General features: G+C 47.0%; 1 protein-coding gene across 1 annotated transcript; it reads left to right on the plus strand.

Annotated features, from left to right (window-relative positions):
- Window positions 1-26,693, plus strand: LOC125757902 (solute carrier family 22 member 13-like). The gene is made up of 8 exons (XM_049414244.1): window positions 1-339; window positions 4,580-4,631; window positions 6,774-6,942; window positions 12,482-12,611; window positions 13,192-13,301; window positions 14,329-14,543; window positions 18,142-18,323; window positions 26,427-26,693. The coding sequence occupies exons 1-8, from the start codon at window positions 1-3 to the stop codon at window positions 26,691-26,693; spliced, it is 1,464 nt and encodes a 487-aa protein (XP_049270201.1).
- The last annotated feature ends 781 nt before the right edge of the window (window positions 26,694-27,474 follow it).

Below are 27,474 nucleotides of genomic sequence, written 5' to 3' on the forward strand. Positions count from 1 at the left end.
ATGGATTTCGAGCAAGTACTAGTCAAGGCCGGTGGGTTCGGCTTGTTCAACAAGACCGTCATGATGCTGGTCCTGGTGCTGAGCGGCTTCCACACGGCTCTGTACTCGCTCGGACATTTCCTAATTATGGTGACGCCGTTCAGCCAGTGGTGCTTCCAAAACGGTAGCATACCTTCGGCTGATGAGATAAGCCTGCTGCCCAAGGGCAAGTGCCAGGACCTCCGTGACCCTTCCAGACTACAAGACCACAACGAGACAACATTTCATGGCAATCTGCAGTTCTGTCCCAGTGGATGGCAGTACGACCGTAGCGAGTTTTTCCAGACGATAACCATGGAGGTAAGTGACAAGTGAATTACTGTTAGATCTTAGAAAATTGGGACTCGAGATTCTTTTGCTTGTTTTTGATTATCGTGAAGAATGGTAAACTGTAGTCCGTAGGGCGTTTATTGTGAACTTGATGTGGCTGCATATCGCCTAGAGTACCGTTGCTCAAACAGTCATGAAGAACTTACGGCTTTCCCACATTTAGCTTATCTTGGATACGTCAATTGCTCCGACAAGCATATTCACGGCGAACTGCGTAAGTAGCGTATAGTTAACAGACAGAAGAACATGAAATGCTGACTGTAAACGTGCGTCTTGAGGAACTTCGCAAGTGTCGGCTCTATTGCAATGTTCCCAGCGGCGTAGCCAGAAATTTTGTTCGGGGGGGGGGGGGGGGGGGTTCAACCATACTTTATGTATGATCGTGCGTGCGTTTGTGTGTGTGTGTATATATACGCAAGCAAAACTGAAAAATTTCGGGGGGGGGGGGTGTTTGAACCTCCCCCCCCCCTTGGCTACGCCCCTGAATGTTCCTTTGGTAAAGACCGGAACTTCGCAACTATTGCTTCTTTCATTGACTAGTTAGTGAGCCTGAGCTCGCTTACAAAGCCAAGCAGTTCTATGTGGGCGATTCACATGGTTTTAGAGCAGCCCCTTTGTTTGACTGAGCTCAACGTAAGTTATCAGGGTTACAAGATTAATGAAAACCAGCAGATAATGAATCCAAGGAAGGTATAGAGAACGTAAATTGTACTGTTTTAACTGTATTGTAATAATTGTGATATAGATGTCAAGAAATCAAAGTGGACGAAAAGACAACTTGCCGCTGGCAGGGACCGAACCTGCGACCTTTGGATTACGCGCCCCCTCTACCTTGCTTGGCTTCATTATCTGCTGGTTTTCATTAAGGTTGTGTCAAGCAAAGAAACGAGCCCTCGAAAATTCCCTTCCTTCATTCGTTATCAGGGTTAGTGATTCGCAACACATGAAGCCATCGTTTGACACTTCTATCGCTTCAGATGATCTCTAGTACGTCATCTCATAATGTTCTTTAGAGATGACAGAATGACACCCCCCTCCCCCCTCCCCATTAGGAAATTCAGAAGCGAAGAATATTCGCATAACGTTTGGGCAACTAGGCCAATCTGTCATGTCACAGGTTTTTCTCTCGGCAGGAATAGTTATATTTAACAACGCTTGTTTTTTTTTTGTGACCTTATCGTGCTTTTTGTTTCGATTCTTTACAGAATCAGTGGCTTTGTGGAGACAGTTGGAAGTTGTACACGGTTCACACGACATTCTGGCTTGGTTCCATGGCCGGGTACCTGATCTGCGGAATTTTATCAGACAGGTATGCACTTGAAGTGTCAAGTGTTTTGTGGCATATATTACGTAGTTGCGCTCATATACTTGTCGAACAAAGCAGCTTAACTCGGCTTTCTGTCGACGCATTCTGAAGCCAATTATCGAGAGGAAATCAAATCCTTCGTTTACGAACACAATGCAACTAAGTAATTTAGAGAAAGAACAGGGACAAAGGTATGGCTTGTCGTTGGTGCGAAATTTCTAGATGCACAAAGCTGCAGCCAGGGGCGTAGCCAGAAAATTTTTTTCGGGGGGGGGGGGGTTCATCCATACTTTATGTATGTTCGTGCGTGCGTCTGTATGTGTGCATGCCTATATACGCAAGCAAAACTGAAAAATTTGGGGGGGGGGTTCTGAACCCCCCCAACCCCCCCATTGGCTACGCCCCTGGCTGCAGCGTTCACATGGGCGGACTACTTGAATGGTGCGAGGCCATTTTCATGCGAGTGCAGTTTATAAATTCTCGAGGCTGACGAACTAAATATACAAGGGCTGTGGTCACATCACAGTGTGTGTTCCTTATAATTTCTTCCAGGAAGTTAACGAGCACGCATTTGGAAATTGACTTATTTTGGAGTACACTTGAAAATCGTCTTTATGAAATTTACGCAATCGCTATACATTTCACTCTGTACTTCACATCAAATCAGTAGTTGTTAGAGATGATGTGTAATCGGCCGCAGTTACAGGAAGTCAAAACACGTTCTTCGCTAATGGCAAAGTCCTTTTCATACAATCGACTCGCAAAGAGTCGATTGAAACAGTTTTTTCTTGTCGTATTAATTAGTCTTGTGTTCTAGCAAAATGCTGTTTCTTTTTTCTGAGCAACATTACACTTTTGTATTTGCGCATTGACCGCATCATTTTTTTCACCATGTATTGAATCAAGGTTGTCCCTTAGAAATGTGCAGCTTTTGTGAGCTCGCATGGCTTTACAATTCATATTGCTTACAAACGTCTCGAGAACAACAGTGATCGTAAGAGTGACCAAGCCGGTACGCGCCACTTTGCATATGCCATCGACTCTCAACACTGTTTCGAAAAATTAAAAACTTATTTCATTCATTCATTCATACTGACTGCCCTCATACTGACTAACTATACCCTGTGTGAAGCATACCCGAAACCATCGGCCTGCGTACGCGGGGGCAGGGGGGGGGGGGCGCCAATCCTGCTTCATAACTTTACACAGTCGGACATTTCACGTCAATTTTTAATGCACAGAGTTATGGCTGCGCAAGTTGTTTGACGATAATGGCGTGCAAGGACACCTGATGTTGCATACAAAGAGCTGTCTACAACCCATCTTTACCTCTAGAAAGCCGAGTACAAATGGCAGGCCGTTGCTAGAAGCACGTCATCGCTTCGTTTTTATTTTTGCATCCTGCAAAGCTTAATTTCTTTCGCACTCGGCAATTGGGGGGCGAGGGGAGGAACGCTGCAATGCAACTTGCCTCCCCGCCCCCCTCCCGATGAAAACCCTGCATGTGTACGCCTATGACCGAAGCTCTCAATTTTGCTTTCAAATAGGTAAATCAGAACATTTCCCGCGGTTGCGGGGTCAGCTTGACCGATGAACTTGCGAGCGAAAAGCGGTTGTCGTCTGTAAACACGGTTTATGAACCCGCGTCCACTTCACGGTGCCAAGAAATAAGGCACCTCCATCAGGTTGCCGCAGATAAGTGGTGAACATTCACAATGATGTTACTTACGCTGCCAGGCAACGCAGAAAATCGACAGGCCGATCCAGGACGCCTACACCGCAGTCGCCCGTTTCAAGAGTGCAACGTTTTCTCCGTACTACACAGCTCTAAACGTCCCGAGACATCATACACGTGGCGAATCAGACTTGGCTTTCATGAACGGTGTTTAAAAGCTATTGTGGGAAGAAACAGCGAGAGAAATGCATATTTATGGGTGTCATGTGCTATGACAGTGTCAAGGCGTGGGAAATTTAATGACTACTACTCTCAGCTTTCATTACGATGGTCGTCCAAAGCGTGTCGGGAATGCACATTTAGCCTGATATACAAGAAGTTGAAGTGTCATTCTAAGCGTTCAAAGAAATGAGAAGGAAATAACTCGTAACCTTTTCCCGTATATTAAATGACGCCTCTACAGTTGAGACAATGCACACGAGAAAGAAGAAAAGAAAACTCCGGCTGGTATCACGCATTCTGGCGATCGATTTTATGCGAAGCAGTCAGCGACTAGCTACCCGTGCCGTATTGTTTGGTATTGATCCAGGTTTTACGAAATGGGTCGGCTTCTTTGTGTAAGTTGAGTTTGGCTTACCAGGCACGTCCACTATAATGGCGTGTAGAGGGTAGCCAACAGCTCGACGTAACGTTGGCACTCACGTAGAGACGTTACGTATATCGAAAGGTAGTGTAAGTAGCGTTCGTTGGCGTATTCCTGCTGAGACGAGTAACGATTGCTGAGTCATAAAAGTACATATTGTAAGGGAGGCAGCGCCGCTCGCGCAAGGTCGTGCGCTAGGCAAGCGGAGGAAGAGCACGACGAAGCTGCAGAATAGAACAGCCGGCCTAGCGTACGGGCGTTGTCTCTGTTCTCTTCCTTTACAATATGCAATGCTTATTACATTGTTTTAAAGCGGACAGTCAAAAACGTGACCACAAGTGACGTTAGACGAGCACCACCATTCCCACAAGTGATGTTCGGCAACCGTTAATGTAATAATACATTTATTTACGATGTGTAATGCGCGGTTGCTGACTAAGCGTCGTCGTGGCAGGACGTTTGTCAGCGGTTGTCCGTTACATTAATATCGCAAACTATAACAAACGGTATGTGTTTAACTTTAACCCATGCAAAGTGCCTTATGAAGTTTTCAATGTCTATTTTCGCTTTTTCTGGGTTGATATAGACTGTGAGTGGCGTGTGGCGCATACCCGAATACCACGGACCGTCGTTTGCGGGTATGCGCCACACGTGGCTGGGGGGAAAAGGTTTCACGACGTCATGTCAAGTTATTCATGTCACCACCTGCTGATCGTTTTTGTCGCACACTCATGTCCTCCTATGCCAATTTTCTTGTATATAATAAGTTAAGGAGGTGACCACGAAAGTACCAAGACGTAGGCGGATAGATAGATAGATAGATAGATAGATAGATAGATAGATAGATAGATAGATAGATAGATAGATAGATAGATAGATAGATAGATAGATAGATAGATAGATAGATAGATAGATAGATAGATAGATAGATAGATAGATAGAAACGGTCAAAGTGCCTTTTGTTTGCTAAGAAATGCTGAGCATTAATTACGGCGGTAGATGAGAAGTATAGTTGTTAAAGATGAGGGGAAAGCACGAAAGAAACGAGTCAATGTGACAGAGGTTTCGTTTTGGCGCCTGTCAGATACTTTTTTATGCGCTCACGTTAGTAATGAACTTGGTGCTGAGCGACGTCTTATTAGTAGAGTGACATGCGCACTGCCGAACGTATAACCCTTTTTGCTCCAGTGCAGAATCGGAAGAAAGAAGACTGCCGTGATACTGACGCTAATCGGAGCCGGTGCGAACGTCGCTGGTACCTTCTTCACCGATCTCGTGGGGTTCACTGTGCTTCGTTTCTTTACTGGCATGGGTTCTCTGACTGTTAACAGCGTGATATTCGTGCTGGGTAAGTCGTGTACTTCCCCCTTATTGTTATGTGCCGGAAGATGTGGTGCAGCATGTGACACTACGTCGGCGCAGCTTGTGGCACAGCTTCTGACCCTATGTTGCATTATGCGTGAGTGATCGGTAGTGTCTCTTAGGCGTCTAATCGCAGCACTGAGTAGCTACTCATATTCAATGACGCGCTATTTGAAGCACCATGAGATACCGGCCGAAGTAGTAACAAGGCAAACCTTCTTATCCCGTCAAACAAAACAAAAATAAACTGACAGAGCCCCTTATGCATTTGGTTAAGAAAACTCGAAAGTGAAAGCCATTCGGTGTGGCTATCTTACCGCGCACTTTTATATCGCGCGAATGCCTCTCTTGAAAATTTTTTTTGGTCACGTGAACGCTGCAAGGACGAAGTGAACGCGCAGTTCGCGCGCCACGATCCGCGAGGCCTACGGGTGGTCATGTGACTTCTGGGACGAAACGCCTGCTTTTCACTCAAGACCACGTTCGCATGGTACATGCGAGGCTTTCGCCTTAGTAAACGGGCTGACAGAACACACACGGCCATGCTCGCTAACCTTGCGTTAATTCTGAAAAAAAAACCCCAAATAAATTGGAAATTTTTGCATGTGGAGCGTGCTCAGTGACCTTGCGAGCAACATATGTGTCACGAGGTCACTCGCAATGAAAACACCGACGTATGCTACAGAAAGGTGCAAAAGCGATAGCTGTACAGAAAAACGCGGGCATGCACTGTTGCCGACGTGTGTAGCTAACAAAGTGTAATTGTTGTTCCCGTTGAAAAAAATGAAACGCAGTGGCTCCTTGACTGTGGCCTTCTGTAGTCACTCACTGCATTAGGTCGCTGGTTTCAATTCACGGCCCTTGTGGCCGCGGTGTCCTAGGGCAATAACGCAAGGACGCTCTTGCACAAACATCCGCAGGTTGGAATAGAATTGGCGTCCCTTACGTTTGAAATCTCGGATACGATGTTTAGCTATTGGATTTTAGGCACTGTTCATAAACAAATGCTACAGAGGGAGTGTTTAGAAGTGTGCGTATCTTTTGCAGACGGCTAAGGCCGCCGTGGTACCTGGGTGGTTGATGTCCTGTGTATGCATTTGTTTTCTCTCACTTCTATACAAGTATCCGCGCAAAGGTCCCCAGAATTTGTTCTAGGATGTAGCAAGCTACTCTGTTTAATTTTTAGTGCGCGTGAGCTCGTGCATAACTTATGCACGATGTGCCAAGTTTTCGTTACTGAGTTGCATGCGACATGCCCTTAAGTTGTTCCATTACCCACATTCCATCTCTAACCTTGTAGAAATATCTTACTTTCTGTTTTGTACGCTCTTTGTAACAATCGAGTTCGTGGTCCTAATACCTTTTTTTTTACTTGTGTCGCATTGAGCAATGATTTATTCGTGTTGCGCACGACGCAGTGATCGAGTACACGGTGGCCCACAGACGGACACTGATTGCCTTTGTGTGGGCCACCACTTGGGGAGCAGTCGGCTGCGCAGTGCCCTGGTACGGCTACCTGACACAAAGCTGGCGGGCCCTGCTCTACGCTGCAGCAGTTTCTGACCTACTTCTGCTGCTTTGCCTAATGTACGTTTGCTTTACATATGCATTGAATCTTGAGATGCTGATCCTGGAGTTCTCGATGGACAAGGCTGCACAACTCAAATCCAACGCGGGTCGAGACCAACTTCTCTGAGAGCCGCACGACATCAGTGAATGAACGAAAGAAGGGGAATTTTTTCGAAGGGCTCGTATCTGTTAGACACAAGCAAATGAATCCAACAGACACTTAGTCCAAGGGAAGTATAGGGAGCATAATTTGTTGTCCTTAACTGTAGTGTAGTAACTATGACTTAAATTGAAATTAATTGAAGTGGATGAAAAATATTTCTATTGGTGGGATACGAACCAACAAGCTTCGAAAGTCGTGGGTTCGGATCCCACCGACTGATCCTAACTTCGAATCCATAATTGTCTGTTGGATTCATTAGGTTGCGACATCAGTGGGGAACATTACACGCCTTGCTCGAGGACAGACAGTGCACATATAGTGTTGTCCGATTCGTCAGTGTCCTCAGCAACGGCTTTTGTTCAATGTCGTTAAATAGAACTACTGGTTACAAACGTAACTACTTACGAGGAGAGAGGCCGCCTGCAGAGAATTGCCAGCTGTATATTTGTTCTCAGAATTCTTGGGCCAGATTCACAGAGCCTTTGGTTGTTATGTGTGCTTTTCCACTGGCCAGCTGGCTTCGCTAATAACGTGTCTTTCACCACCAATTCTGGCGTAAGAAATTTTTGCGAATGCGGGCCCACATTTGGTTCTCGTAAAATAATAAAAAAAAATCACCGCTGTTTCTGCAGCGTGCTCGTTAACTTCGACGAACATTGAAAGATATGCGAGCTGTTTATGCAATGTGGAGTCATCGTCCTCCGGCATTCCAAATGAAGGGCCGCAAAACAAGGCATTCCTCTGTTCCACATCTTTGAATGACTTGAGATCTAGTCGGAGTTTGTCTCGGCACATTAAAGTCTATTTCATTCTTCCGGAACGTTTACATTGAAAATGAAGAGCGTTGTCTGATGCAAGAAACATTTGTTAAAAAGAAAAAGAAACAAGAAACGTCGTTAACAGGTGCTGAGTTCTGTATTGGAATATCGAAAACTTGGAGGACGTTTAAAGGGACACTAAAGGCAAATAACAATTTATGTCAGAGTGAAAGCTCAATATATGACAACGTCTAAAACGGCAATATTATCAACAGTAGTGCCCTACTTACCGACAAATTAAGCTAAATGTATCACACGATGAGCGCCAAGAGCGGGACATGTAAGAACTGATCGCAATGACGTGACAGCGTCCGACTAGAATTGATCACTAGTAATCTTACTAGCTGCACTAAAAAAAGAACCTTCCGTGCATCAAGAGACGTAATAAAATGCTGCTCGTTCGTTTTTGTTTGATTCTTGGAAAAAAGAACCTCTTTGGCGTTGCCATGGGGAATGGCGCGCGTGGTTCAAAGATTCCGTTTTCGTCGAACTGCACTTCACCGGGCGCCCGGATTCGCTCACGCGGTCGCGTCTCAGTGGTAGTTTCGGTATCGCGTACTGCCGCGTGTGTTTTGCACGCTCGTGAAAGTCGCTCTGACAGAAAGTTCGACAAAATGCCGCATACATGTGATGTTGCCGGATGCCCGAATGGTGCACGCCACCGCTCAGTAAAGTCGGGCAACGTTGGGCACGGCAATATAGTGACGTCAGAAAGGCCGCTTTCAGGCGGGTGATTTGAAGCACGCTAACGCGATGCGGACCACTAAAACGTGATTTTATTTCAAAATGAGCACTTCCTTGGGACAAAAGTAGCACTACGAGGTTTGCGGACCGCTATTTCAACAATCAACGCCGACTTAATATTTGCCTTTAGTGTCCCTTTAAGCTTCGCCTTCAAGACTGGCACGCGATGGAGCAATCGGGTCCCGTTCGTCACGTCTTCCCACTCGCTTGCCGCGCATCGCTTCTGGATGGACACCTCATCAGCGACAAGGAGAAAAGGAAAACGTCGGCGCGCGTAACATTGGCCGCTTTAAGGGGACACTAAAGAGAAACAATGAATTGGTTTAGATTGATAAAGTGTGCTCGGAGAACTCTTGCGTAGTTTATTTCACCACCATAGGTTTATTATTAGAGGAGAAAACCAAGTTCAAAGTTTCATTTTTAAATTTCGCGCCGAACTTTGTAATTCGTGACGTAAAAGGTTTCAAAGAGCATTTAACGTATTTTAGCGCCACTGGCTCGACGTAATTTCCACCAACTCGTTATGTCAAGTCTCTGGCCCCCTCAGAGGTCAATGTACTTCGATTTAACCGATTAGGAACTACGTAGGCCCAAGCAGGCGCCGTCAAAAATATGTGACGTCACGGCAAATGGTGCGGGAATTCTAAGGTGGAGTCGCCACCTGTATTTTCTTTTTGCGCGTTTTCTCGCTTATTAAGCGTCTTCGCGCAGAAAGCGTGGTGTTTTTGGTGTCGTGGAAGACTACTTTACCAATGCGAGAAAAATCGTTTTGCTCTTTAGTGTCCCTTTAAATTCGCCTAGGGTGTCTATTGCAAGTACAGCTGTGCACAAAGTGCCCTCTACGCCATAATTCATCCTGCGAATCAGCGAAGCACCCACACTGCGCTTCTGTAAGGCAATACGCGCACCTACGCAACTGCACACTTTGTTGATGCTGTGGCTGACGATGATGATTAAGCATGCCTGCATGAGCGCTTTTTAAAGCGTGGGCCTTTAGACTACCCGCTCGTTGCGCAGTTCAGGTGGTGTGACTCCTAGTGTGATTCTGCGCTTCTGTAACGCAATATAACATGCATCAACGCGATTCCTCGTGCTATATGACCCCTGTACAAGGTGTTTTTTCGAAGCACTTTTATGCGCTGTCGTGGCTCTGCGGTAGAACATTTTCCTACCACGTAAGAAGACGTGGTTTCTGTTCTAGCTCGAAAGGTGGCGGTTCGGGCCAGTTGGTACTAGAGTTACTGTATATGCTACTTTTAGATAGCAGAGTTGCGCATATGTTTTCCAAATGCCGCTAGCAACCATGCATTGCGGAGAAGCTGACGCTCTGGCTAATTTTTGTACTTCTCGAAGCCGCCGCGGCAGCGAACTGAATTAACACTTGTCATCGCACCTTCTCTGTCGCTGTCGTGGACGACAAGAAGCGTCTCACAAACTGCGCATCCATACGAACGAACGACCCGGTAATAGCCGAGCAGGTGGCCATCGCATTGGAGATTATTGATACCAACAATGAGGTCATATACAGCGACCCGAGGTCGGCAATTAGAGCATTTGAGTGCGGTGTAATCTCCGAACAAGCCCTGCGCCTACTCCAAAGTGTCGGACCCGATAGGATGAAACACTGTTCGCTAATCTGGTTCCCTGCACATGTCGGGCACATAGCGGGTGTCCCTACGAACCTCAACGAGACGGTCCACGCAGCCGCGCGCGCGCTCACCGACCGCGCCGGCATCGGGCTCGACGAGGGCGAAGTTTTGCACGGCAGGGACGCGCCCGCTACGTACAATGAAATTACGAAACACTTTTACCTTGCGCGGAGAGAATACCCTCCTCCTCACTCGAAACTCAATAGGCCTCAGGCGCTTACGTTTAGATTGCTGCAGACGGAGACATACCCGAATCTTTGTACACTACATGCAATATACCCTGAGAACTATCCGGATGACGTGTGCCCCGCATGCGGGGAGCAGTCCACATTAGCACATATGCTCTGGGGGTGCGTTCAATCAAGCCCCGATTCCTCCATGGCCAGGTGGGAGGCGGTCATCCACAGCCCGCTCCTGGCCGACCAGCTTTGGGCTGTCCAGCAGGCACGCGAAGCGGCCGACAGGCTTGGCTTGACGGTCCCGACGTGGGAGTCGCCCACTGCGCGCTAGGGCGCGTCCCGCAGGACCTCATTAAAGTTACTTCAATCAATCAATCAATCAATCAATCAATCAATCAATCAATCAATCAATCAATCAATCAATCAATCAATCAATCAATCAATCAATCAATCAATCAATCAATCAATCAATCAATCAATCAATCAATCAATCAATCGACAGCCAATGTTTATCGCCGGTCTTCGACACGCCTGACATGTTAATCGGCGACACGGTAGGCATGTCGCCTGCAAAAACGAAGTGCGACTTCACCGCATAGCTGTGATTGCAAGCCGGACCCATGCGCAACTCTGCTACCTAAAGGTAGCATATGCAGTGACTCTAGTTGGTACTGTATGATCTTTAGCGTAATAGCGCGGCGTTCCCTCTCGTCTTTCGAAGTGCTTCCGCGCTAGCTACTACGCTAAATACCTGGCTCGAAGTTCCTATATTTATTATTTGCATCAATTGCGATTTCTCGCTCACGGACAACGCCGCCGCTGAAGCGGCATAGATGACTCTAGCTTGGCCCCAGCTGCCCGCAATTTTCTCGTGGGTCGCATGTCGTGCAGCCCATGTCTATAGAAGTAGCATAAAAATAACATGACTAAAAGAGCTTCCTGTTGTCGCACAAGCCAACTACGATATTGCTCCCTGAACGAACACGGGGGATGTGCGCACGTGCTCAAAAATTTGCATGGAAGGGAAGTTTGCGATACGCGTGCCGTTACAGCTGCCTAATGCATCACTTTTGAACTACCGTCCACGGCCATGACTTGGTAACAATTTGGCAGCACGCACCTGTAACGCCGCACGAGACTTTGCCCAACTGCGCCCGTATTCACAAAAGGGTCTTGCGCGGAAATTGTTCGTGTACATATTTCAGCCGATCCTGACGCTGGCCATACTATTAGCGAAGGCGGCCGACCAATACCAAAGAACACACACGAAAGAGAAACTTTGTGAATTGGGCCCCTGCTTCCTTAATCTAGACGGAGTATTATCCCTTATGATTTGGCAGGAACAACGGTGCACCGCCTTAGCTTCAACATCCAACATTCCTTTTCCCACTAGTAAGATAACCAGCGATATACCTTCACCATTCTTTATCCTGGAACTGATTGTTTTGCTTCAACTCGCTGTGCTGCGACTATATTTGTTAGTTTTCACGCTTCGACCATTACGCGCGTGTTGAGGTTCTCAAAATCTACGCATATACGTCCATCGGTCGATTGCTCACCTCCATAACTTATATGTGCACTCGCGTCACTCAGACTTTGTGCAGCTGTTGCTATTGAATGTAAGGCGCCACATTTCGTGAATATAAGCTGCCCTCCAGAGTTGCTGAAGCTGGCCTCCAGAGTGACATATATCTCAAAGTGCGCGAACGGTGGCCATACAGGAAATGTTGTCGAGTCGTGCTTTTAGATTTCAATGACACTGCATCTTGATTACGGAGTTGTGGACATATGATTGTCTAGTGAAATGGCCGTGGTGTTATAAGTGGCTCATGAGATAAGTGCATGTTCGAAATGTGCATCACAAAAGGAAATCGTGTGCTGTCGGAATGCCGAGCATCAACATAGTGATAAAATTGGCGAACTAACATTCGGCACGATCTGCGTTTAAGCCTGGAGCACAAGTATACTGTACTCGATTTGGTTTGAGCACTGCATCACATGCAGATGGATTCCCGAGTCTCCCAGCTGGCTTCTCTCGGCGGGTCGCGTTGCCGAGGCTGTCCACTTGCTACAGCGGCTCGCATCGAGGAATGGAAGGAAAGTCACAAGAAAACAAATCTTGGAACTTTTGACTGTGAGTGATGAAACGTTATTGAAGATTGAAAACAACTTCGCAACATTTGTCTCCCGATAAACTGTACTGATTACTAAAGAGTTGATAGAGAAATACACTAATGTAATGCACGGTGTCAATGACGTATTCGTGACGTAGCTACGCCTCCTCCGTTCTTCGAGTGAGGCAAGTTACAAGTTATTTGAGGAAGTGATTCGTGAATATGGGCCCGTATTCATAAAAAAACGTCTTACGCTAAAAATTTTCGTATGAGAATATTCCAGCCAATCAGGATGCGGGAAATATCATTAGCGAAGCCGGCTGACCAATGGGACAGCCCCATTTACAAAAGGGTAATTTTGTGAATTCGGCCCCCGAAATATTGCTACCTTTAAAAACAAAAAGAGGCCCGTTTTCACATCCTTAAAAGCTTACCCATCGAATATTTGATGTCACTATTACTACATTTAATTGGACACTGGCGCGTGCCAATCGCACCATACACTGGTGGAACTGAGTATGCCCCATTTTATTCGTGCGTTAACACGTCCCTCTCAAATGCTGATCACGCGCTCACGCAAATTGGCACACGTTCTTTCAGGGTGGCGACAAAGGCACAATAAGAGAAAGCACGAGCCTCTACGAAAGCACTAAAGCCATGCTGAAGCTGCCCCGGCTCCGACGAATAACTTTGCTAATATACGCAGCATGGTGAGTCGTCAAACCTGATGCAATGCCATTCACTCAGACGTTCGTTTTAATGCCAGCATGTACGCTTGTATGAACAAAAACAAGTATCCCCCTTTTATTTTACTCCGGTCTCTTCTAAACGAGGCTTTTATAACACCGCGGTGCGTTTCTGTCGAGCTTATTTGCGTAAACGGTTATGGTGGTGGCCGTTTACGCAAATAAGAAAATGTTGACGCTGCTAATTTTAGATGCGAAGCAGCTTTTGCTCGGAATTGTGTCCGTCCTTCCCTCACGCGACCGCTCCCCACTGCGCATGCGCCAACTCTCCCCCCTCTCCTCGCGTGAGCGTGAGGAGGTGGGAGGAGGTTGGGTGGAGCATGTGGCGTGAGCGCTGCCTCCGCTAGGTTTCTCCATTCCCGTTTCTCTCTCTCCGCCACAGCTGTGCGCTCGTATATAATGCGGCGCGCGCTCGCTCCTGTTGCACTCTCCTTCGCAACGGACGCACGCGAAGCTGAACGTAAACGTCAACGCAGGCAAGCGAATCTCGAAGCTGCGAGGCAACGCGAAGCCGAAGCGCAACGAAAACATCGAGCTGGGGGGGGGGGGTAACATAAGCGGTACACAACATATACACAACTCCACACACAAATGAAACATGCACGGAAACATGCAAATGGAACAATGGAAACACAAGTGAACACCCAGCGTTGCTTCGCATCCCCACGTGGTTCCCTTTAGTGGGAAATGGTGTAATTTTTTTATGGCGTGGCGAATTCCGACCAATTTTCACGTAGAATATAGTAGAAGCCGAACTTGCCGAGAACGCGATATGACGCGAACTAGGTTATGCACATCATTATGAAGCGTGACCAGTCACCAGCACCCCTGTAACGTTATGAACATGGCTCATGCCTCTAACCAGCGTCCCCCAGTAGAGGGCGCGAGGGCTCTTGAAAGGACACCAGTTTCACGTGTTTAACAAACATTACTACGTGGCATTGCGCGAACACGAAAGAAACATGACCTTTTACCTTGTTCTTCGCTGTAGGTTCTGCATCAGCCTCTGTTACAATGGCTGCATTCTTGAGCTGGGGAGGCTGGACCTCAATATCTACGCTACTTACTCGATCGCGATGGCCTTCGAGCTTCCGGTGGATCTCTTCTGCATCCTCACCTTGGACGTGCTCGGTCGTCGGTGGCCCAACACGGTCTTTCTGATAATCGGGGGCGCTGCCTGCATCACCATGGGCCTCGCACGTATAGGTGGGTGTGATGAATCAGCAAGTTCGTGCCTTTCTATCAAGCCATGTCGCGTGGTGGTGCTGGTATATGCAAACGAGTGAGACAAACGGAACGTAATGCAAGAACAAACAGTTTTTGCACACCTTCCGTTTTTACCCCACATCTTCTCGCTGCCAGTGACAGTAAGCCTCCTAGCTCGCCGGTGAGTTTCCACGGCCGTTCTAACACGTTGAACATATTATCGCTCAATATTTAAGTGATTGAGCGCACTAGATGGCAGGGGCGTAGCCAGAAATTTTTTTCGGGGGGGGTTCAACCATACTTTATGTATGTTCGTGCGTGCGTTTGTATGTGTGCGTGCCTATATACGCAAGCAAAACTGAAAAATTTCGGGGGGGGTTTGAACCCCCCCAACCCCCCCCTTGGCTACGCCCCTGCTAGATGGGAGCCTCAATGCTCACTGCCTGTTGGAAATAAACAACGCAGGGGGTGCTACACGAGTTCTACAGCAATATCCAAATGCCATAGATGACGCCAACCTGGTGGCAGTCTTTCAACACGACCAGAAAATCGACTTGATGAAGCGAAATGTGCGCACCACCTCCTCACCGTCTCCGTCTAAACCACTGCAGTCTCTGGCGCCTCAATTGCAAAACAACACGTGGTCCGCTTCGGCATCGCAGCCTACTTACCCATGCGCATTCCTAACTTGCACATTCCGGGGAAGGATGCGAGGGGTAAGGCTTTGTGACCAGCTTCAAGTAGGCACGCACCACTCGTTAACGTATATGCAATCGACCAGTGCAAGCTTACACAACCAGAAAAACTACAAGAGAGAGAGAGAGAGAGAGAAATGTAATGCGGAAAGGCAGGGAGGTTAACCAAAAAACATACCTGGTTTGCTACCCTGCACTGGGGAAGGGGTAAGGGGAGACAGAAAAGTAAGAAAGAGAGGGATGGGATAGAAAGCAATTCGAGGCATTTGTCTCGCTCTGAAGCTTGTTCTATAATGTAATGCTGCGGATTACTTTCTGTATAGTCGCATGGTAGCTAAATGAGGCCGACCTCCCTGACTTCCTTTCAATAAAACAGTGCGTCGAGCACTGGCCTTCAGCGTTTTAATGGAAGGGGCGACAGCGCATCGGATTTTTCGGTGCATTGTTTTCATGCACTGATTTAATCTCGCCTTAATATGCTTAATGCCATTCCAGAGATTGATTACTTAAGGTGTTTATTGCATCCCTTCCACACGGAGCCTGGACAGTGGTACGCTGAGTGTTTACGTTCATATCGCACCGTCCCCTAAAAAGACAATGAAAAGTGCTGACCTCCACTTCTTCTATGCGCATTTTATAGGAGAAAAGGTGCGTTCTGAAACTTCAGGTTCACGATCTTTGTAAAGGTGACAAAACTGAAATAAAATGAGCATATATGAATGTGCATGACTAGCGGCTTTAATTTCGGCCATTGAACTAAGACGTCCCTCGAAAGCATCTCGTATCGCCTTTGAACTGTAGCTCCTACAGACGAACCAACAAATGAAAGTTATTGTTCTAAGGTACTCCTGAGCTTTAGCCAGCCGGCTTCGCCAATGCTCGTCCGCCATCTTAGTCCACCTTCGTCTACCATCAGAATTTGTTCAAATTTTCTCTTACGAACAATCTGTAGCGCGTCCACATCTGCACAAGCGCTGCACACGCATAAATTGAAAAATTAAAGCGGCAACATTATTGTACAGGGTACATAGAAAGCATCGCTTGTTTCGTCGTTCTATATGTAAAGTCAACTGTGTTCATATATGAACAAGCGAAATCCCATGTCCATATTTGCTAGTTGAAATGGCAATAGCATACACGTACTATATACGGAATGCACTACTATAAATCACTGAAATTCTTAGCACCTGAGGAGCACGAAGGAGCCGGCATTAGCCAAGGTGTGCGGATAATGCGACAATGCTTGACAAGCCCTGGAAACGTGTGTACTTCACGGGTGCCTTTACGACTCGCCTACGCCGTATGCAAGAATGAATGCAACTACGCGAATAGGAATTCGAGGTGAAAAAACTTGGAGGACGCTTGAGCTTTGCCTTCAAGAGTAGAACGCGATAGCGTAATCGGGCACCGTGCGCAGCGCGCCTTCAACCGTGCCGCGAGGAAAGCAACGTTTGTGCGCGTAACATTAGCAGTTTCAAGCTATCCTAGAATGCCTGCTGCAAGTGCAGTTGCGAAGTGCCCACTACGCCATAATTCTTCCTTTTGAAAATTGGCGAAGTACCCACTACGCGCCCGAAAGGTGCCCCGTGCACCTGCGCAGCTGCGCACTTTGTAATGGGCAGGCAGCTTTATACCACCCATTCTTGCGCAATTCACATGTTTTGACGTCTGGTGCGATTCTACGATTCTGACACGCGATATTACATGCGTTAAGGAGACTCCTCCCAGTACATGACATTCTTATAGCGTTTTTTTTTTTTTACGAAGCAGTTTTAAGCACTGGCGTGGCTCCGTGGTAGAGCACCTGATTGCCACGCAGAAGGCGTGGGTTTGATTCTCACTCGGACCGAAGTTTTATTATTATATATTTACTTGTACCTATCTCGATTTTTCGCTCGCGGGCAACGCTGATTTCTGGCTCAAAACTAACGACGCCGCCGCCGCCGCCGACGCCGGAGTTTCTGCGGAACGAGTTCTTTAACGCTATCGCTTTAACACACCGCTCGGTGCTCACTGAATGAATTTGTGTTCTAGGGAGCACCGGTCAGACTTCGTGCCACCTGTAAAATATTACGCTGGCAGAATATTTTTTAGAGATGAATGTAACACTAGTTATTATTGGCGACAGTTTGCTGCATCGTCACTGTGACGATATCATAGCGCAAGATAAATGGAAAACATAGTTAAGCCTGCAGTTATCGCACATATGTGAACACGCCATACCACTGCGATCGCTGAATGCGTTAATGAACGCGGCACCGACCCACAGCCGACACTGCCTTGTAGCGTCACGTCGAGAAATGTTTGTTGACAGTTGTAGCTGTAGCAATAAATCAAGGTTCCGTCCCCAATTTCACCACCGTCGTCGGACTTTCCACTTTGCCTTGACGAGACTTGATGACCTTCGATGGAGGCGAAAAAGCTTGAGGCCCGTGCACTTAGATTTAGGTGCACGTTAAAGGACCCCAGGTGGTCAAAATTTCCGGAACCCTCCACTACGGCGTCTCTCATAATCATATCGTGGTTTTATGACGTTAAACCCCAACAGTTAAAAAGAAGTATTTGAGAGTTGATGATCGTCGTTTTACCGAAGGAAAGATTTTGGGAGCTTGGCCTCGCAGCTCATCCGCCCAGAAAGCCACACGATCCCTGCAGTGCATGTTCGTGAAGGCAACGGAATTGAGCGACCGACTGTGATACGCTGCACTGTGCGTGTGTGTTACGAAATCTGTGTACTGATGGTTTTCCCTCTCTCTCTTTTATACCCTTATTCTCCTTCCTATGTGTAGGGTAGCAAACTGGAAATGGTCTAGTTAACCTCCCTGCATTTCCACTATCTCTCCCCCCTCCCCTCTTCTTTCTAGTTAAGCCTGCCTAAAGTTGTGCTCATGTGCGCTTTTCAGGTTCGGACGCCTGGACAATGGCCTTGGCTGGTTTGTGCATCACTACAATCGCCGGTAGCTACACGATCACTTACCAGGTGGCGTCCGAGGTCTTCCCTACCGTTGTCCGCGGGCGAGCGGTGCAGCTACAACGTCTTCTAGGGGACCTCGGAGGACTCGTGGGAATGCAAGTGGCGGCATTGGTGAGATTGTGATGGCGCGCTGAGCATGGGGGAAGTTAGAATTACTCTAAAAAGGACGTTAAGCCGTAACGACGGCTCCGAATAATATACTACTTCTATCGGGATTCCGTCCAGGATAGCCTGATAAAGACCTTAGAAATTGTCCATAATAACCCAGTTCGTTTTATCTCACATTTATAATAGAACTACAAACATTACTTCTATGAAACATAATCGTAGTACTCCTTTGCTGTCGATTACACGTCTAACACTCTTTCATAGGCGTTATCATCAACCTATAGCACTGTAAACCACTTTGCACCCTTAAGGAGGTTTCAAGCAAGCAAAACACCCTTTTGCCTAACCAAAATTTGCGAAAATTAGGGGGTAAGGGTGTTTTCCTTCCCCAAATAGCCTTTAAGGGGTGATATTCTAACTAAAACACTCTTTAGGCGTTAAGTGTGTTATGCGTTATCGAAACACCCATAGCCCATACCACAGCGTGCCAGATGATAACTGGGGCTCGCTGATTAAAAAGTCGTTGATAGGCGAGCTTAGATTAAAAGGTATGTCTCTTTTAGGGCTACCCGCAAGCATACCATAAATTTACGCCTATTCTCTTAATGTTTAATATTCATTTATATGGAATAGGAGTATCCCCACCGGCACTGACGGTGGCTTAAGATACTATGGCTATATATACCAGGTGGTCAGTGTAACGTTGTGTATGGCACCATGGGGTATTTTACGATACGCTCTGTTGTGTGTGCGGTTCGGCGCGTGAGTGCACGTTCTATGCTGATGTCATCTCTAATTGCATATTCCCCGACTGGTAGATTTTATTTTTCACATTTTTTTTTCAGTGATAAGGGTGTTTAGGCCATTGGAAACACCCCATGACAAGGGTATTAGACCAGTGACAACACCATATGGTATGGGTGTTTTGATACGTGAAAACACCCTTTTCCTACACTCACAGAAAAGATCGAGTAAAAAGGGCGTCTTTTTGTCCCACAACAATAATCGTAATTTATTTTGCTTTCCTTTCCTTGCATTATCGCCGCGCGCCCGGCACTTTCTGGTCACGAACGGCATGTGCGCTGTCAGCGTGACATAGCATTCTTGATAGGTAAGTGGCCAGCGCCGAGTTTTCAACAAAGGAAACTCAAGCAAGCCAGATGACGATTATTATTGTGGGACAAAAAGACGCCCTTTTTACGCGATCTTTTCTGTGAGTGTAGGGTGCAAGGGTGTTAGGTATAGACAAGGCAGAACCCCCTTAAGGGAGTAAACTGGTTTACTGTGACCTTGCACAGCCAAGTCTTTACAAGACACCATTATGTATCGCGCCGTGTTTATGACTTTCGTAATGTTGGGACCTATCCATGTAACAGAAAGCATTTTTTCCAGCCTTTTTTTTCCCCTTGCTCATATATAGATTAGAAACACTTTTCCGTTGATCAGATCAATTAACTTTATTGATTGCCCTGCGAATTGGTGGGATGGGCCTGGATCCCGCCTAGGCTCCGCGGCCAAGGGTCGCTGGCCCTTGGCGGCTTCCTTGGCTCGCTGGACGGCCTAGAGTTGGTGCTTCAGTTCCGAGCTGAGCAACGCAGACTCCCAGCGCGCGCGGAGGCTGTCGCTGTTTGTTCTAAATATTAATAACAGCTTTTCTCGTGAAGCTTCAGCTAACGTTGGATAATGCAGGAATTTCTCGAATTTTCTGTCTGTGTTCTGTTTGTTTTTAGCAGCTAGAAAGGAACTTCTTGTATCTTACAATGTGGTTTGTTCATATTAATCACTGCATTTTGTTTAATCAAGGTGTGCCATATTTTTTATTCTTCCCCTTTATTATTCCTCTGGCCTTGAGGGCATAGCAAATAAACAAAATAACAAAACGCAGATGCTCGTGCACGCTCAAACAGAAGCTAAAACAGTGCCGGCTGTTCTGTAAGCATAACTACAGAAGCAACTGCACTTTGGAAATTTCCTTTTAGCCGCCAACGTAGCACATCCGCTTCACTTGCGTGCGCTCCAAACGTGCGTAGATTGTCGTAAAAGTGAGCCCAATCCGCCCGGAACTCTGGCAGCTGCATGCCTATAAAACATGCCAGTCAGTGCTACGTAACTCTAATAGCGAATCCCACTAGGAGATCCGGAGCGGCCGACGAAATCCTGGAGCGAGCACTCGGATTGTATCAAGCCAAATCTGCCAGTGGAACACGTGAATGCTCCGCGTGAGGTCGCTCCGGAAGTTGTTTGGTGTTCAGGATGCGGAATGGGGCGGAAAATAGAGGTTTGTGAGGATGAGACGACAGAGAGAGCTGACGCCAAGTGTAAGCAATGCGAGTTAGAGGCGAAAATGGAAATAATGATGGCCGCCCAGAATGAGCTCATGGTGAGAATCTCCGAGCTGGAGAAAGCGGTAGCGACAGAGCGGGAAAAAACGATGGCTATGGCGGAAAGGCTTAAGTCAGCTGAGGAGGGATTAGCAAAGGTAGCCATGCCAGCAAAGGTAGCCATGGTGAGCAAGGAAGCAAGCGACAGCAGGAACAATGGGGCATCGACCCCCACAGTGGTAGGCGCGAAGGGGGAAACAGGTTTGGAAAAGACAGGTGCAAGGGTCACAGGACCCACCTTCCGCGAAGTAGTCTTGAGAACGGGAGGGGACAAAACAACAGCAGTAGCACTCGCTAGTAACCGGGGAAGTGGCCAGGTGCGGGACAGTCCAGCAGAAAAGTCGGATCACGTGATAATCGCCGGGGACTCGAATTTAGCTACATGCGCAGAAGCAGTCAAGGAAAGGGTGAGAGGCGACAAACGAGTTTTAATAGGGAAGTTTCCGGGACATAGGCTGGGATCAGTGATGAGACAAGCTAGCGCAGAACTCGCAACTAAGTCTAATGGACGTATACCTCGTGATAATCGCGGGAGGTCTAAACGACGTCTTGAGTAAAGAATCAGCCGAACTAGCGACCACATTGGCGAAAGGGGTCGATGACATGCGCGCCATTTCCCCTCAGGTGCAGATAGTGGTATGCACAATACCGGAGGTACCGACCGGTGCGTGACGGCAACCTGCAAAGAGCGGTTGTCGACGCAAACAAAGAGATATGGCAGATGAGTAGAGAGAAAGGCATCGAGGTAGTGGAAATAAACAGAGAGGTGCACAGGTGGGGTGGTTTTCGAAGAGACGGAATACACTTCGATAGGAGGCTTGGCCATGAGGTGGGTTGGCGTCTTGCAGGACGCGCAGTAGCTTTTTTGGGGGGCACGCGGGCCCTTCGGTGCCCAAGGTAGCTTGTAATGAGGAAAACAACCAGGGGGACTCTTTGACAGGTAGTATAGCGAAAAAACAGAGAAAAGGTAAAAGAAGGTAGAAGGCGCGTGTTGCAATTAGTTACATTAACATGCAGGGTGGCAGAAAAAAGGCAAAATAGTTAGAGATTGAGGGACAGTTAAACAAGGAACAGATAGGTGTTTATGCGGTTACGGAAACACACCTTAGAGACTTGGAAGAGCCACCACATATTGAAAATTATGTTTGGGAAGGATGTAACAGGATCACATCAGAAAGGAGAGGTGGGGGGGGGGGGTTGGAATGCTAATTCATAGCAGAACAAAATGGGAGAGAGTGAAACAAACGTGTTCAGAGCACATATGGGTTTCGGGCACAGTAGGTGGAAAGAAAACGTGGCTAGGTGTAGCTTACTTGTGGACGGGGAATAACTGCAGAGAAAAGAATCGGGAGATAGTGAAATGCATAAGCACCGATATTAAAGAATTTGGTCATGATGCCGAAATAATCCTGCTAGGGGACATGAACGCTCACATTCATGACCTTGACGAATATTCAGACACCAATGGCAAGTTATTGCTAGATCTCTGCGAGCAACATAGTCTTGAGATAGTTAACGTGGGGCCTAAGTGTGAGGGGCAGATCACGTGGGAAGTCGGAAACAGGCAATCGAGCATTGATTACTGTCTCATGACAGAAGGAATATATGACAAACTTAGAGAGATGAGAATAGACGAGGAAGGCATTAACAGCTTGGGTAGTGATCATAAACGCATAATATTACAAATGGGATATAAAACTGAAAATAAGAACATAGAATCAAAGTTTGGCAGCTCGTATCTAAATGACAAACAAATAACAAATATAGCCGCAAGAGTCGAGGAAAAAGTAGACGAACTACCAGGCAAAGACTGGAAGTATAGTGAGCTGCTACATGTAATCACGAAAGAAATGGAAATAGAGAAGAAAACTATTTGTTGGAAAGGAAAGAAAAAGCCAAAAAGTTGGTGGAACAAAGAAATCCGGGAAGCGATCGAGATGCGACGTCAGGCATCACGGGAGCACAGACAGGCAAAGAAAGGAGAAGCGGCCACAGGACGAAGTCAACCAAATATGGGAAATATATTTAGAGCAAAAATCCATTGTGCAGGAATTAGTCGAGGCAAAAATTAAAGGTGAAAGTGAACGCTGGATGACAGAGATTCGCGAAAACAAGAAGGCCGCGCCTAGGATATTTTGGAGCCATTTAAAAGCGCTGGGTAGGAAGTCTGTCACAATGCAACAACATATGGTAGATGAAGGAGGAAATAAATTGGAAGAATATGAAGCGCTAGGTTACATCCGAAAGCTAACAGCCGATTCGTTTAAAAAGGTCCCCCAGGGGATTCCCCCGGTGAGTAAAAGTACGCAAAGGAGTGCAACCGACGAAGATGTAGTACTAGAGAATTTCAATTGGAAGAAGGCCGAAGGAAAAATTCCTAAGCGCACTACCCTGGGCTTAGATGGGGTTCCCGTCAGCCTCATTAACGAACTCCAGGGGCGTAGCCATGGGGGGGGGGGGGGGGGTTGGGGGGTTCAAACCCCCCCCGAAATTTTTCAGTTTTGCTTGCGTATAGGCATGCACACATACAAACGCACGCACGAACATACATAAAGTATGGTTGAACCCCCCCCCCCCCCCCCCCCGAAAAAAATTTCTGGCTACGCCCCTGACGAACTCGGACATAACACTAAAGAAGCACTGCTGAAAGCCGTAGAAAAGTGCTTACAGGAGAGGGAAATACCAGACAGTTGGCGAAAAAGTAGAATGAACTTAATCTATAAAGGCAAGGGAGAAAAGGATAACATGCGCTCGTATAGACCGCTAACAATTACATCGGTGCTATACAGGCTGGCGATGCAGGCAGTAAAATTAAAAATAGAAGCGTGGGTAGAACAAAATGATATTTTGGGAGAACTTCAGAATGGATTTCGAATCGACAGGCGGTTAGACGATAATCTGTTTGTTCTTACCCAGTGTATAGAAATATCTAAAATAGAAAACAGGCCCTTATACGTAGCTTATCTAGATATCACCGGGGCGTATGACAACGTTAATCAGGAAAGTTTGTGGGATATATTGAAGGAAGTGGGCATAGGTGACGACTGTGTACAGCTTTTGAGGGAAATATACCGAGAAAATACAGTTTGTATAGAATGGGAAGGAATAAGTAGCAAGGACAGCGTTGAAATTAGCAAGGGGCTGAGACAGGGATGTCCTTTGTCCCCGCTGTTATTCATGCTGTACATGGTGAGGATGGAAAAAGCGCTAGAAGGTAGCAACACTGGATTTAATTTGTCACACAAACAAGTCGGAGCGATGGTTGAGCAGAAGCTTCCAGGTCTATTTTATGCTGATGATATTGTCTTATTTGCGGACAGTTAAGATGATATACAGCGACTGGCAGATATATGCGGAAGGGAGTGTGAGGCTCTAGGACTAGGATTTAGTGCAACAAAATGTGGATTGATGGTATTTAATGATCACGGAGACCATACGGTCTTAATACAGGGCCAAAAAATACCGAGGGTAAGCGAGTACAAGTACCTCGGAGTATGGGTAAATGAGGGGGATAGATATATGGAGGTACAAGAGAAAGCATCGGTAGCAAAGGGAAAGAGGAATGCTGCAATTATGAAGCGCAGAGCTTTATGGGGATACAATAGGTACGAGGTGCTTCGAGGGCTGTGGAAGGGTGTGATGGTTCCGGGGCTTACATTTGGGAACTCAGTGGTGTGCATGAAGTCAGAGGTGCAATCAGGAATGGATGTAAATCAAAGGACGGTGGGCCGCCTCGCGTTGGGCGCTCACGGGAAGACGACAAATGAGGCGGTAAAGGGTGATATGGGATGGACAGGCTTTGAAGTGAGGGAAGCGCAGAGCAAAATTAGATTCGAAGAAAGGCCGAGGAAAATGAAGAAGAGTAGATGGGCAGAGAAGGTTTTCAGGTATTTGTATAGAAGAAGCGTTGACACGCAGTGGAGAAAAAGAACTAGGAGGCTCACCAGTAAATATACGGCTGGCAGTGCGGGCGATATGGCAACAAGGAGCATTAAGCGGAAGGTCAGAGAGGCGGAGAGGACTTATTGGATGACAGCGATGGAAAAGAAGCCGGCTCTGAGTAACTACCGAAAAGGAAAAAACGAAATAAGGAGGGGAATGTTTTATGATAATTCAAGGGGAAGCGCTTTACTGTTTGAAGCAAGGTCGGGCTGCCTTAGAACGCGTAGTTATAAAGCGAGATTCAGTAACGAAGAAGAACAATGTACATGCTGCGGGGGAACTAAGGAAACGCTGGAACATGTACTGATTGAATGTGGCGATGTTCACCCAGGTATACGTGTGGGCACGAGTCTACATGAAGCCTTGGGTTTTAGGGACAACAACGGAAATCTGAACACGTCCGCGATAGAAATAAGTAAGAGACGGTTAGAGTATTGGTGGCAGAAAAGTAGAGATAAAGTACAAAAATAAATAATTGGGGGGGGAAAAAAAAGGTCATTCTGCCTTAAGAGGCAGAGAGATCGACCGTGAATTTATATTTTTTTTGGTATAATAACATAGATTTAATCAATGTAGATAAGGCATTAGGACAACATGAAACAAGGAAGTTTTTTTTTCTTCTTCTTCGAGCCTGGTGGCAGACATGTCACCGCCCCGTTATAAAGGGGACGCTCATAGCATCCATCCATCCATCCATCTATACATACGTCACGTAAATTGGCTCCGGGAACTATTTCTGCTTCCGCTCTGTGCGTTACCATGGGTCGCCGCTGCAAAGCGCGCATTTCGACCCCACAGTGGCGTAAAGCAGGCGTGCCATTTTCTTGTGTTGCGCTGAAAAATGGGGACGAGCGCATGGAAATCTCTTCTTCGATGTAGCCGATAATCTTCGGGCGTGCGCACAGTGGTTCAGGGAACATTTTTTAAACATTTCGTAGAGCACGTGCGGTTCGTCGTCATTGCTGCTGCTATTACTGTCTGAACTCGTGCTCTCGCTATCGCTCAGAGCAAGAAGCAAACCAGAAGTACAGTGCCAGAAGCTCGCCCAGCAGAGTCAAACAACGCCATTTTAGGAATGTAAACAAGTGCACAGGGTGATCAGACCCCGCCTTAAACACGCTGAAGACAACCGAGTTGCCCGACTGTACAGGAAATGATGTCACTGCGTTGCCGGAGTTCCGGCGAAATCCACCTCTGCAAGACGCCGTCGCGGAGTGGGTTGCTCCGAATCTGCCAGTGGAAAACGCGAACTTGCTCCGAATCGACCAGTGGAACGCAGATTCTCGAACGCGGAGCAAGAAAACTTGCTCCGGCTCGACCAGTGGAATTCGCCATAAGATTAACTGGAAGTACTTCCACAATCGCATTATTCATACCGTTAAGACCAATTTGTTAAGGCGTTTATTTGACGGCACTCAGCGACAACACGCAATGGCGACAGTCAGGTCAAAGCACGGACTCTCAGCGCGAGCGGCGTTCTTTCAGGAGGAGCCGAAAAAGGCGACTCACTAGGAGGCGCTGGAGAGCGCAGCCCGTTACTAAGTTTCAAGGCTTCGCTACAATACATTCATCTACGCATTTTGCCTGTATACTGTCCTGATGTCTGTCGGCGTCAACTGCAGATAAGCCTTCGCTTATAATGTAGCCCCAACTCACGCACTCAAGCTCAAGTAGTGGAGGTAATACGAGAAAATTCGTCATTCATTTCAAATGTAGTCGTCAAATGCCCGACAGTGCCATGCAGCATTGCTTTCATTGATTTTTCTTTTCTCGCGGATTACAGGCCGAATGGGATCGGAACATTCCTGTGACAGTGATTGGGGCCATCTCGTTGGTGGCCTCTGCACTGGCGTTCTTCCTTCCGGACACAGTGCACCTGGCGTTGCCACAGACGCTCGACGACGGAGAACGTCTGGCCGACGATAGAGGCCTCTGCTTCTGCCCGTTGTCATTGCCGAGGAGTTCGAGGAGGCGGGCCACCCAGCACAATGGAGAACTTTGTCACCAGGAAGACGTTGTCCACGAGAACGAACACGAAAGCGTGGCATAGTTTGTAGACATAGGCGTACGCAGGGTTCTCTATAATCGGGGGGGGGGGGGATGTTTCCCCCCCCGCCACTCATGGATGAGCCCTAAAGGAAATATGCTTCGCAATGGATGCACAAATGAAAATGAAGCAATGGCGTGGCGATCACAACAGCCTGCTTTCGGTGCTCGGCTTTCCGGGGGTGAAAATGGGAAGTACAGAGTTCTTGGAATGAGACATCGGGGATCCTCGGGCGCCATTATCGTTAAAAGCTTGCATGACTATAACTCTGCCCATTAAACAGTGACGGGGCAGGTCCGAGTGATTAAAGACATGGGGTGCCGCCCCCCCCCGCCCCTTCCCCCGTGGCAACGCCTATGTATGGAGACAACACGGAGCGCGCCACCTGTGAAGCTACCGTTGAAACGGCCACAATAAATAAATGAATAAATAAATAAATAAATAAATAAATAAATAAATAAATAAATAAATAAATAAATAAATAAATAAATAAAGTCACAGCGGCACACTTTAGAAATAGCGGTAACAGCGCGCCATCTGAATGTTGCAGTTGTTACCGCTACAGCAAATAAATAAATAAATAAATAAATAAATAAATAAATAAATAAATAAATAAATAAATTTTTACAAACTGAGGACGGCGAGAACAAAGCAGCTCCTTCGCGTCGCTTGACTGACCTTGACACCAAACGATCAGCGGTAGCAAATAATACGCGTGAGAGATTGTGAAAGCAAATACATATTATAGGCCCGATAATAATAGAAAATCCAAATTGTATGCTGA

This window comes from Rhipicephalus sanguineus, chromosome 3, assembly GCF_013339695.2.
Source record: "Rhipicephalus sanguineus isolate Rsan-2018 chromosome 3, BIME_Rsan_1.4, whole genome shotgun sequence".
Taxonomy (NCBI): Eukaryota; Metazoa; Arthropoda; class Arachnida; order Ixodida; family Ixodidae; genus Rhipicephalus; species Rhipicephalus sanguineus.

What these genes read in the sequence shown, in the direction of transcription:
- LOC125757902 (XM_049414244.1), top strand. Translation starts at nt 1, where the DNA reads ATGGATTTCGAGCAAGTACTAGTCAAGGCCGGTGGGTTCGGCTTGTTC. An exon ending in TCCAGACGATAACCATGGAG is followed by an intron (nt 340 to 4,579) that starts GTAAGTGACAAG and finishes GGGTTGATATAG; the next exon opens with ACTGTGAGTGGCGTGTGGCG. An exon ending in TTGCTAATATACGCAGCATG is followed by an intron (nt 13,302 to 14,328) that starts GTGAGTCGTCAA and finishes TCTTCGCTGTAG; the next exon opens with GTTCTGCATCAGCCTCTGTT.